This window comes from Hypanus sabinus, chromosome 25 (genome assembly GCF_030144855.1).
Source record: "Hypanus sabinus isolate sHypSab1 chromosome 25, sHypSab1.hap1, whole genome shotgun sequence".
NCBI lineage: Eukaryota > Metazoa > Chordata > Chondrichthyes > Myliobatiformes > Dasyatidae > Hypanus > Hypanus sabinus.
In genome coordinates, this window is record NC_082730.1 from 50468200 (window position 1) to 50481214 (window position 13015).

Below are 13015 nucleotides of genomic sequence, written 5' to 3' on the forward strand. Positions count from 1 at the left end.
CCATTATTGCAAGTTAAGGTTAGTTTTTTTTGGCATTTGTTGTTAAAATTGCAATGCTGATTGGTTGCACAGTCAATTAAGAGAATCTTGGCATGTTGATACAGAAAATGTCGAAGTAAAAGATCAGCCATGATCTTATTGGCAGAGTATGAGGTGTTCAATGACCTACTGTTTTCTAATGTTAAGATTTCTAATTAGATTTCTAATTTAATAGTGTAATGAATTTGGTGCTAACTTTGGGTAATTTTAAATGTTCTAATTTGAAGCACAAGAAATGTTAAATGCTCTTTGCCTTTTCAGGAATTTCATTCATGGAGCTTGCAAATGGGGACATAGCTGCTATTACTCACATGACCTGTCTGTGCAGAAATCATCCAAGATCTGTAGACATTTTTTAAATGGATTTTGCTTCTATGGAGACCACTGCAGGTTTGTAATTTGATGGATTTTTTGAAATTTGTATAAATGCTTCGATTTGGAATTTGCTTAGTGATGAATTATTTTTCATCACTGGAATACTTTAAAGTGCTGCATACTCTTGCATATAAGCTTAGCAAATGTGGCAAGCATCATGTTAGGAAAGAAACTTGCAATAAGATTACAATGATCCATTTAATTTGTTAGTTTGGTTCTCTTCTGGTTTAAGGAATATGTAGTATTTAAAATTTAATTCCAATTTTGAGTATTGTTTCCAGCTACCACCTCCCTGCCCCCCCCCCCACCCCTTGTGTTCTTGGTTTTCTGGGATAAGTCACTGCTACTGATGTAATTGTTGTCAAGTATTATGGTGTGGTGCAGGGTTCTTGGGAAATATGGAAGCAAACTTTGTACCAATTTACACAATAGTCAGTTATGTTAAGGATGTTGTGAGAATTTTTGTTTTTTTTTTGAAGAACAGATCGCTTAGTGATGCCCTTCTACTCTTGGGAACCGTTCTATAGTCTGCTTATAGTACAGAGCTACCCAAAATTTTAGTGTTGGGGATAAATATTTAAGTGGTGGGAATATTGTGACACAACACTTGATTGAACTTTTGGACAATTTCAATGTTTCGTGCAGACCTAATTTGTTATTGACCATGCAGGACCGAAATCATTGCTTCAGAGGAGGATGTACTATTCTGCAGCATGAATGTAATTAATTGCTGTCCATGCAAATCAAATGGGATCACTATACTGAACATGATAATTTGTTAGATTTGCAGTGGAGATTGGCTAGGCAGTTTATATATGCCTCCCTGTTCTGGGACAGAATGGTTCAGTTTTTTTCTAAAAGGCTTTTTTTTTGAAGTGTTAAATTGTATTTATGAACAATGCCTAAAAATATCATGCTAGATATCAACACATACAACCAACTGTAGGATGGTCATCTGGGAGCAGATGTGGCTCTGAGCCTGCCCTTCAGCTGAGGAGGACTGGAGAATCTTCTCGGACTTCCCATTATGTGGAATCCAGACACCACACTAGAGGATACAACCCCAGAAACAGGCGTGGTTCTGCTCCTACTATTCATCAAACTGCAGTTGGATCTTCTCAACCTTACCGTACTGCCCACTCAACTACTGAAATGGCCTCTTGGAGTCGACGTGGTTCTGAACCTTCTGTCTCAAGTTCTCTGCGCCTGATAAATAATGAGTGCTTTGGCATGCACTTGGAGGAAGAAGCTGAAGAAGATAAGGAAAATGAAACTCCTTCAAAATCAGAACTTGATGAAGGACAATTATCGTGGCTGTTTCAAGAGTGTGGTAAGTAACACTGAACTTTATGTAAGGCTGTGTTTTGAATCTTGGCTTTCGGAAACTAATTGCTCAAATAAATTGAATAGTGCATAGTAGGAAAAGATTTTGCAGCTATTGTGGGCAGGGATGTCTATCTTCAGTATTTTTGGAGGAAGTGAAAAACAATTGGAAAATCTTGTTTTCAGACTGCAGTGAAACTTTGCATCTGTAAAATGAATTAGTAGGCAAAACAGGGCTAATGAATTGTAAAAAATCCAACTGGTACTTAGTGAATTGTTTTGGGAACTGCAGTAATGTACCCTTGCAACAGTTGAATTATGAGCACAATCTAAAGGTTGAAATAAATGAATTTTATCGGCATCCATATAAAATGGGTAATACTTGACTAATCCTCTGAATGGTATATGGACAAAGCAATATGCCAGGAAATCTTGTGGTGGGGAGTGCATTAGAACTTTAAAATATTTAACCAGATCATGCTTATAAATTCAAGCTAAAAGCAGTGGCTTCATGGAATACTTTATTTAAAAGAGAATCAATACTGTTTAGTGTAGCAGTCTGAATATAGAGATGCTTGGAAGCCACACTCCACAGTAGTGGACCCAGGAATCTTCACTAATTTCTTGATCTTTTTGTAAGATATTATGTTCAATTATCAAAGTTGAATTGGAGTTTGAAAACTGAGTACCTTTTATACCTGGAGCCAGATTTTTAATATATGTGTAGAATTCTTTCCCCTACATCACCATGGTCAAAGACTCAATAGTAGTGAAATGTGGATATCTGGAATTTGAAGCTGCTTTTCTGTGTCTTTCATTACTTTATAAAAATTTGGAAGCTAAAGCAAAACCAGCTCTGGGAGTAGGTTAAATGGCCATTGTAAATTGTCCCATTAGGTTAGGGTTAATTGGGTTTGAGGGTTGCTGAGGTGGCATGGTTCAAAGGGCTTGAAGAACCTACTGTATTGCTAAAATAAGTTCCAGTTGAATTGCTGGAAGTTGTGGATGCATTTTGTAGTGTATCGTTCCTCACTTTCAGATGCAGGTCCTGCTGCTTCGAAACATTCTTAGGCCTGAAACTTGCTGCCTTGATTTGGCCCATACCCAACCTTCCAATTAAGCCCAGCACTTAAATCGGTCAAACATTGGCTTGTTCCTTGCTCTCGGGCCTTGGCATCACCACCTCATCGCTGCCTTGCCTCAGTTCTGTGGTTTCAAATTACCTCCAAGTCTGCTACAGAATCCAAGCATTGGCTCGTTCCCCACTCTCAGGCCTGGGCCCTGCCACCTTGATTCAGCCAGTACGCGTCACATCGCAGCCCACATCCTGCACCTTCAAGATTTCAGTTCACGCCAGAAAGCTGGCAGGTCGTACAGGTTCAAAACTTCAGCTCCAGAAGGGAAATTACTGCCTGTTGACTGCAATGATAGTTTGAGGGGGAAAAAATGGTGATAAAGTAGTTAAGTTGTTTGCTGCCAGCAAGCTGTCTCTATACTTCACCAGTGCCATTTTAAACCAGTAATACTGCCCTCATCAATTTCCAGCAGTCCAATATGCACTCTCGCCTCTTTTACTCAGTATATCTGGGGGGGGGGGAAGGGGGAAGAAAGCTTTTTGTATCTTTCTTTTATATTATTGGAGAGCTTACTCTCATTTTATTTTTTCTCTCCTTAGTGCCTTTTAGTTGCCTTTTAAAATCTTCCCCTTAACTAATATGGCTTTAAAAGACAAGACATTGATGGAATCAAAAGATGAGGTAGCATCAGTGTGAAGAAAAACTTTTGTAACTTTTCATCAGCATGTGGGAGTAATAAAGGTAGCAGATCATTTTCATGTTGCAGACAAGGGAGAGTGGAGAAAACAAATGGAATGAATATAGGGTGGAAACCAAGAGAATCTAGATGCTGTTGCTGCTGCCGTCTGCTTAGTATCAGAATTGGGTTTAATGTCACCATGAAATTTGTTCACTTAATGGCAGCAGTCCAATGCAATTCATGGTAAGTATAGAAAAAAATGAGTATATATGTATATTAAATAGTTAAATTAAAAGTGGCAGTGCTAAACAGAAATAATAAAAAGTGAGGTAGTGTTCATTTGGAAATTGGATGGCAATGTGCAAAAAGCTGTTCCCTGAATCAATGAGTACGTGCCTTCAGGTTTCTGTACCTCATCTCATTGTTACCATCAGGATGAGGGTACGTCCTGGGTGAAGGGGGTCCTCAGTGATAGATGCTGCCTTTCTGAGACACTGCTCCTTGATGTCTTGGATACTATGGAGGCTATGTACCCATATAGAGCTAACTAATCTTACAGCTTTCGATAGCTTCTTTCTATCCTGTGCAATAGCCCCCTCCCCCATATCAGATGAGAATGCAGCTTGGCAAATGCTCTCCATGAGTGTTTTAGGTGACAAACTAAATCTCTTCAAACTCCTAATGAAAAGTAGCAGCTGTCTTGCTTTCTTTATAGCTGCATCGATTGATTTGGGACAAGGTCAATCCTTGACACCCAGGAACTTGGAAATTACTCACTCTCTCTCCACTTCTGATCCCTCTGAGACTTGGTTTGTATTCTCTCTTGCCCTTTCTGAAGTTCACATTTAGTTCTTTGGTCTTACTGACAATAAGTGCAAAGTTGTTGCTGCGACTCATACTAGTATATAAATGGGAGCAGATTAATTATAAAGGAGAGGAGGGAGAAAGGAACGCTGCAACTGACTAACAGAGCATGGTTGCTGGAAATGATTGGCAAGTCTTGCAGCGTGGGGGAGTTGAGCTGGTCGATAATCTTGTGGGTTGATCAGAAGGGAAGACTGGTTATGGAGTTACATTCCTAATTATTCTTCACTCTGCAAACACTACTTGATACACGATACTGTTTCCAGAAACTGCTACTCTGCATTTCAGTTTTAGCTGTAATTTTTGCCCCATTTCATATTTCTTTGCATTTCTGATAATGGCCCAATTATGAAGGGCCTTCAATCTGAAACATTATCTGTGCCTACTTGGATGCTGCCTGACTAGCTGAGTGTTTCTTGTACTTCAGATGTGCAGCATCTGCAAATTTTTAGTTCTTCAGTACAATTGTTTTATTGGTATATTAATTAATCTACCTGGCAGCTTCAAGTCTAGATTAATCAGTCAATTGAGTTTTCTTCTGTAGATTGCATAATTATGTATATAGTTAACTTCCTCATACTGTCTGTTTACTTAATTGTACTTGCACTATTTGTACTCATTTTCATTTAGATTTTTGTGGTGTTTCTTTTAAAGTGAATTTGGGGGTCTTCCTTAGTTTTTAATGTAGAAACTTCCACAGCTTATCTAACAAGTTGCGTGGGGATTTGATTTCTTTTAGCTGTGGTGCCTTAAAACAAGGATCTGTACTATGAGAAGAAATTTCCCAAAGGGCTGTGGAGGCTGAGTTTGTACAAGAATTACTTAATTTGTCTTAAATATTAAAATGTATGATATTAAATCAAGTGGTCTTGGGACAGAGATTATTGAATGGTAGAGCAGGCAAGCCAAGCAAGTGAACACATACAACAAGCTGGAGGGACTCAGCAGGTCGGGCGGCATCTGTGGAAACGAGCAGTCAATGTTTCGGGCTGAGACCCTTCGTCAGGACTGAAGAGGGAGAGGGCAGGGGCCCTATAAAGAAGGTGGGGGGAGGGTGGGAAGGAGAAGTCTGGTGGGTGTCAGGTTAAAAACCAATCAGGAAAGATCAAGGGGTGAGGGAGGGGAAGCAGGGCGGGGATAGGCAGGAAAGGTGAAAGCAATGTGTAGTAGAAGAAGGCAGAATCATGAGAGAGGTGATAGACAGTTGGAGGAGGAGGCAGAGTGAAACTGGGATGGGTGAAGGGAGAGGGAGGGAATGACTGTAAGTTGGAGAATTCAGTGCTCATGCCAAGGGGCTGGAGACTACCCAGATGGTATTTGAGGTTTTGCTTCTCCAACCCGAGTTTGGCCTCAATGGCAGTAGAGGAGGCCATGTATGGACATACCCAAATGGGAATGTGAAGCAGAGTTGAAGTGAGTGGCAACTGGGAGATCCTGTCTGTTGTGGCGGACGGAGCGGAGATGCTCGACAAAGCGGTCCCCCAATCTGCGTCGGGTCTCACCGATGTAGAGGAAGCCACACCGGGAGCACTGGATGTAATAGATGACCCCAACAGACTCAAGTGAAGTGTTTCCTCACCTGGAAGGACTGTTTGGGGTCCTCAGTGGTGGTAAGAGAGGTGTAGGGACAGGTGTAGCACTTACGCTTGCAGGGATAAGTGCCAGGTGGGAGATCCATGGGGAGGGACATGTGGATCAGGGAGTTGCGGAGGGAACGATCCCTGTGGAAAGCGGAGAGGGGTAAAGGGAAAGATGTGCTTAGTGGTGGGGTCCTGTTGAAGGTGGCAGAAGTTGCGGAGGATAATATGCTGGATCCGGAGGCTGGTGGGGTGATAGGCGAGGACAAGGGGAACTCGGTCCCTGTTGTGGTGGGTGACGGGAGGATGGAGGGTGAGGACTGAAGTGTGGGAAATGGAGGAGATGCAGGTGAGGGCATCATCGATGATGGCAGAAGGGAAACCACGATCCTTAAAGAAAGAGGACATTTGTGATGTCCCTGAACGGAAAGCCTCATCCTGGGAGCAGATGTGGTGAAGACGGAGGATCTGGGAATAAGGAATAGAATTTTTGTATTTGACGGGGTGGGAAGAGGTAAAGTCAGAGTAGTTATGGGAGTCAGTGGGTTTATAGAAGATGTTAGTGGACAGTCTGTCTCCAGAGATGGAGACCGAGAGATCGAGAAAGGGGAGAGAAGTGTCTGAGATGGACCAAGTGAATTTGAGGGCTGGGTGGAAGTTAGGCAAAGTCGATGAAATTGACGAGCTCAGCAGCACCAATATAGTCGTCAATGTAGTGAAGGAAAAGTTGGGGAGCAGTACCTGTATAGATTTGGAGCATGGACTATTCCACATAACCCACGAACAGGCAGGCATAGCTGGGGCCCATGCGAGTACCCATAGCTACACCCTTGGTCTGAAGAAAGTGGGAAGAGCCAAAAGAGAATTTATTAAGTGTGAGTACCAGTTCCGCCAACCGGAGGAGGGTGCAGATGGTGGGGAACTGGTGAGGTCTATTGTCCAGAAAGTAGCGGAGGCTTTGAGGCAGTCTTGATGGGGGAATTGAAGTGTATAAGGATTGCACATCCGTTGTGAAATGAAGCGGTTGGGACTGGGGAAATGGAAGTTATTGAAGAGGTGGAGGGCATGGGATGTATCCCGGATGTAGGTGGGGACGGACTGAACTATGGGTGAGAAAATGGAGTCCAGGTAAGCAGATACAAGTCCAGTGGGGCAGGAGCAGGCTGAAACTATGGGTCTCCCGGGACAGACGGGCTTGTGGATCTTGGGGAGGAGGTAAAACCGAGCAGTGCGGGGTGTGGGAATTATGAGTTTTTTGGCTGAGGATGGAAGGTCTCTGGAGTTGATAAGGGCAGTGATGGTACGGGAGACAATGGTTTGATGTTTTTTTGGTGGAGTCGGTTCCAGGGGTAAGTAGGAGGAGGTGTCAGAGAGCTGCCGTTTGGCCTCACTGAGGTGGAGTTCTGTCCGCCAGACCACTACGACACCACCTTTGTCTGCGGGCTCGATGGTGAGGTTAGGATTAGTGCGGAGAGAGTGGAGGGCAGTGCATTCAGAGGGAGTGAGGTTGGAACAGGAGAGAGGAGAGACAGTTGATGTCTCAGCAAGAGTTGGAGATGAAAAGATCAAGCAAGTGGTTGTTTAGTTTATCTTTGACATTTCAAGCAAGGATTGATGTCTTGGGTAGCAGATGAGAATAGAATGCATTTTTTAAATAAATAAATAAATAAATAAATACAGCCTGGGCAGCTGGCAATCATTGGGGGAACAACGAGTTCAGAATTGTTTCAAGACATTTTGCAGTAGAATGTCAGGGTAGCCTGAAGCTTAATAAAAGTTGGATGATGCAACAAATTAATGATCCAAAAACACAAGTAGATCAACAGTAGAATGGTTTAAAAAGAAAATTCGTGTTTTGGAATAGCCAGGTCAGTCAGGACATGAACCCAACTGAGATGCTGTGGCATGAGTTGCAGAGGGCTGTTCATGCAAGGTATCCCAAAAATACTGATAAACTGAAACAGTTCTGTATGAAGAAATGGTCTAAAATTCCTCCTGTCCATTGCACAAGTCTGATCAGTGGCTACAGGAAACGTTTGGCAGAGACAATGGACAATAGGTGCAGAAGTAGACCATTCGGCCCTTTGAGCCTGCACTGCCATTTTGAGATCATGGCTGATCAATCACTATCAATACCCTGTTTCTGCCTTGTCCCCATATCCCTTGATTCCCCTATCCATAAGGTACCTATCTAGCTCCTTCTTGAAAGCATCCAGAGAATTGGCTTCCGCAACCTTCCGAGGCAGTGCATTCCAGACCCCCACAACTCTCTGGGAGAAGAAGTTTCTCCTTAACTCTGTCCTAAATGACCTACCCCTTATTCTCAAACCACGCCCTCTGGTACTGGGCTCTCCCAGCATCTGGAACATATTTCCTGCCTCTATCTTGTCCAATCCCTTAATAATCTTATATGTTTCAATCAGATCCCCTTTCAATCTCCTTAATTCCAGTGTGTACAAGCCCAGTCTCTCTAACCTCTCTGCGTAAGACAGTCCAGACATCCCAGGAATTAACCTTGTGAATCTACGCTGCACTTCCTCTACAGCCAGGATGTCCTTCCTTAACCCTGGAGACCAAAACTGTACACATTACTCCAGGTGTGGTCTCACCAGGGCTCTGTATAAATGCAAGAGGAATTCCTTGCTCTTGTACTCAATTCCCTTTGTAATAAAGGCCAGTTCTACCAGTTCTACCAGTTATTAAATACAAGGGTTCACATACTTTTTCCAGCTTGGACTGTGAATGATTAACCAATGTGTTCACTAAAGACACAAAAAGTACAATTGTTTGTGTAACTAGTTTAGGCAGATTCTGTTTGTCTATTATTGTGACTTTGAAGACCTGAACACATTTTGAGTAATTAATACTGAAAGCCAGGTAATTGCAAAGGGTTCATAAACTTTTTTTTCTTGCAATTGTGTACAGTATGTACTTGGACAATAAATTTACTTTGAACTTGGTAAAATTACAGTTCATTTGGTTAACCTGTTTGGGTAGCAATGAGTTTGTTTTGCTACATGTTGAATTGTGAAGGGGTGAGATGGTGAAGAGATTTCAAAACTTTAGTCTTTACATTTTTGACTTGTTAAATGTTAATGAGCAAAGTGGCCATGAATAACAGTTCTTCATTTAAAAGGATGCCTCTAAGAGAATTAGTAACAGCATAGAATTGCATAACAAAGTTTAGAGAAATTCATTTGACATGATTTGCAGCTTTTCAGCATGGTTCAAATTCAAACTTTAGAATTCCATTTTTGAAACATTGTAAGGTTTGCTTCATTGAAAATTTATAAGTGTAAATATTGACCTAGTATTACTAGCCCAAATTTATTTCAGTTATTGTCATTGCTCGAGTTTCCTGTAATACAATGTAAAACTTGGTGTTACATTTCAGACTATTCATCAGCATCACAGACAGCAGGTTCTGCTCAGTGTACGTGCCAGAAACCAAACAGTGGAGTCAACCATTTAACTCAGAATGACCTGAAGGACTCTTTGGCTTCTCAATCTACTGTGAAGGTCTGCAATTACAATTTATGTAAAAGATCTACTTCCATTTATCCATTCCAGTTAACTGCATCTTTATTTAGTTCTTCTACTTGATATTTTGTAACTCTAGGTCTTGCATGAGAATTTTTTTAGGACTATATTGAATGAATTGGAATATGCTTCATGTCATTAAGAATGAGTATTGCAGAACAATTAGTGTCTTTATTAAAAAAGCAGTTATTACATAATTGTAGCATGAATGGAGATTAAATGAGCATTATCTGTTGAAACAAACTGATTCCCAAGCCTTGCATTCCTTCTCCATCCAAATAAAGTACCTTCAGTTCTTTCTTTAGGTTATTGTATAATTTTTCTGTGAGTGTGGTATCTTTCCTCTGATAGAATGCTAAACAATTTTGAATATAATGAATAAAAAGAGAAGAATGGTTTACTGTCTTTTTACATTCAGAAAAAAATGACCACAAACCAGGCCTTTGAAATGAGCAAAGATATTATTTGTGGAATATGCATGGATAAAGTCTATGAGAAAACACCAGCTAAAGACAGATGCTTTGCAATTCTTCCTGACTGCAATCACGCTTTCTGTGTGACCTGTATCAAGAAGTGGCGACACAGCAAGGGATTTACCAATAATATAATTAAGTAAGTAAACATCAAAAACTAAATTTTTTTTTTCCATTTGTAAAACCGCTATTCTAATTGTCTTAATCGTTGAGTGCTTGAAAAAGTGGTGTTGCAAGTAAGCAGTAAGGTATACAGAACGGTGTAAATGTAATCACCAAATGTGCTGAATTGGTGGTTCCATGTTAATTCCTGGGTGGTGGTGTGAGAAATTGATCTTTGCTACACTGTTTCTGATCAGAAAAACTGGTTTGGATCATTTTACTCTATAAACATTCCTGTAATTTTAAATAATGTAGAATATTCAAAGGTAATATTTCTTTTTAAAGAAAGAATGCTTGATGATTGAGAATATTTCAAGATGTTGTCAAAGGGGAAATATTTCCATCACAATATTCTAAAATATCTGAATTTAAAATTTGCTGCATTTCCTAATCATAGTTGAATTTGGACTGCTATTGATGGCATTTAGAGGTATGGCTAGACCTTCCATTAAACATTGAACATGAATGTTGATGGTATTTGCATTTTTCCTCAAGTGTCCTGGAAGTTCAAATATTCTTTGTTCACAGAGCATGTCCTGAATGTAGAGTTGTGTCCAGTTACTACATACCAAACAGATATTGGGTAGTTGATGAAGAGAAACAGGAGCTTATTACAAAGTTCAAAGCTGAAAAGAGGTAGGTTTGAGTTTGAATACTGCAGTATCAGTGTTATCTATTTGTTAACTGTACATGCTATGGAAATTATGAAGTATACTATTTTCCAATTCTTAAAAAAAATTTGCATTTCTCATAAATGACCTTGGACTCATTTCAAGACAATTTATACTCATAACCACATTATTAGTTACAGAAGTGGAACCTGGTGTCACCTTCTGCTGTTCTAGTCTGTCCACTACAAGTTTCAGTGTTCAGAGATGCTCTTCTGCATATCACTGATATAACGTGTTTGAGTTATTGTTGCTTTCTTGTCAGCAACTAGCCTGGCCATTCTCTTCAGACCTCTGATTAACAAGGTGTTTTCACCCCCAGAACTGCACTGCGCTAGGTGTTTGTTTTTGACACGGCTCTTTGTAAACTCTAGAGTGCTATGTATGAAAATGATAGATCAGTTTCTGAGATACTCAAACAACCCCCACCAGCACCAACAATGGTCAATGTCACTTGGATCACATTTTTTTCCCTCATTTGATGTTTGGTCTGAACAATAGCTGAACCTCTTGAACATGCCTGCATGCTGTTAATGCATTGAGTTCCTGTAATTTGATTAGATACTTGCATTAATGAGCAAATGTACCTAATTAAATAGTCACTGAGTGTGTATGTTAATGAGTTAGTGTTAAATTTGCTCATTTCTATAATGATCTGGTGGCAGTTACAGTTATCTTTTGTATGTCACAACCAATGGTACTATGTAATGAAACTGGATGCAGGGATGGAACTTTGTACTTAATTTGTTTCGTACCCACTGATGTAGTTAGCTCTTCATTGTTGCTTCAGTTCAGAGACAGTAAGAAATAGATGGTTTATGTTGGCATTGACTTTATTATTGTATGCATTTAAATATTCTCTTCCTGAGATTCAAGATACATAATCTGTAATTTCTGATGCTCAATCCAGAATATTTTCTTCTAGCCTCTACTTTCTGCTTTTGGTCAATGTGAGCTTTTACTATTGAAAGTAATTCTCAAACAAAATGATTTTTTTTTACTAAACCTCTGACTTCCTCCCAAACACCTGATTGGTGGGTTATGCTAAAGAGATATAAGAGAAACTCAGTAGATCTGTGGAGGAAAATGACTGATTGACATTGTAGGTCAGACCATTCATCTGAACTGCAAAAGGGTTGGGGAAGGTGTAGCCAGTATAAAGAGGAAAGAGAAATGTGGCACAAGAGCTGCCAAGCAATAGTTGCAGCCAGATGAGGGAAAAAAGTGGAAATAGTGGCTGGGAATGATGGGTATAGATAAAGGGCTGCAGGACGAATCAGGCAGAAAAGAACTATGGAGGATGGGACTAATAAGGGAGGTGGGATAGGCAGATAGGAACAGTTCTGAGGGGTGGAATCTGGTGAGGGAGTATGGGTTGGAGGAGTGGATAGGTGTTGTAGGAGGAGGGGGGAACTGTTTGAAATTGAATGGGAACTGATGCAAAACCTCTGGAGAACATTGATTTCTTAACACCAGTTTGGTTTGGTCAACTTGTATGGTACAGCTTAGATAGAAGACATAAGTTTGTAGTTTCAAAACTATGTACTTTAAACCTTGTACTGTGTAATATCTTTTGATATAGATATCCAGTTGACTCTTCTATGCTCTCAGCCCTCACTCTTATATCTCGTTTTCTTGCTGGTTTTAAGCTTTCACGTACTTGTATATTATCCTTAATGACTTACAATAGACAATAGGTGCAGAAGTAGACCATTCGGCCCTTTGAGCCTGCACCGCCATTTTGAGATCATGGCTGATCAATCACTATCAATACCCTGTTCCTGCTTTGTCCCCATATCCCTTGATTCCCCTATCCATAAGATACCTATCTGGCTCCTTCTTGAAAGCATCCAGAGAATTGGCCTCCGCTACCTTCTGAGGCAGTGCATTCCAGACCCCCACAACTCTCTGGGAGAAGAAGTTCTTCCTTAACTCTGTCCTAAATGACCTACCCCTTATTCTGAAACCATGCCCTCTGGTACTGGACTCTCCCAGCATCTGGAACATATTTCCTGCCTCTATCTTGTCCAATCCTTTAATAATCTTATATGTTTCAATCAGATCCCCTCTCAATCTCCTTAATTCCAGCGTGTACAAGCCCAGTCTCTGTAACCTCTCTGTAAGACAGTTCGGACATCCCAGGAATTAACCTTGTGAATCTATGCTGCACTTCCTCTACAGCCAGGATGTCCTTCCTTAACCCTGGAGACCAAAACTGTACACAATACTCCAGGTGTGG

The 13015-nt window shown here is 40.7% G+C and overlaps 1 protein-coding gene across 3 annotated transcripts in view; it reads left to right on the plus strand.

The window, feature by feature from the left end:
- The window catches only part of LOC132381230 (probable E3 ubiquitin-protein ligase makorin-1), a 39345-nt gene that overhangs the window by 12145 nt on the left and 14185 nt on the right, over nt 1–13015 (plus strand). For 2 of the 3 annotated variants that reach the window (XM_059950587.1, XM_059950586.1), the window contains exons 2-6: nt 301–429; nt 1335–1744; nt 9328–9452; nt 9892–10085; nt 10637–10744. In XM_059950587.1, coding sequence (XP_059806570.1) covers nt 301–429; nt 1335–1744; nt 9328–9452; nt 9892–10085; nt 10637–10744 — 966 coding nt within the window. The remainder of the gene's footprint in view (nt 1–300; nt 430–1334; nt 1745–9327; nt 9453–9891; nt 10086–10636; nt 10745–13015) is intronic. The other variant, XM_059950589.1, reaches the window with a different exon arrangement.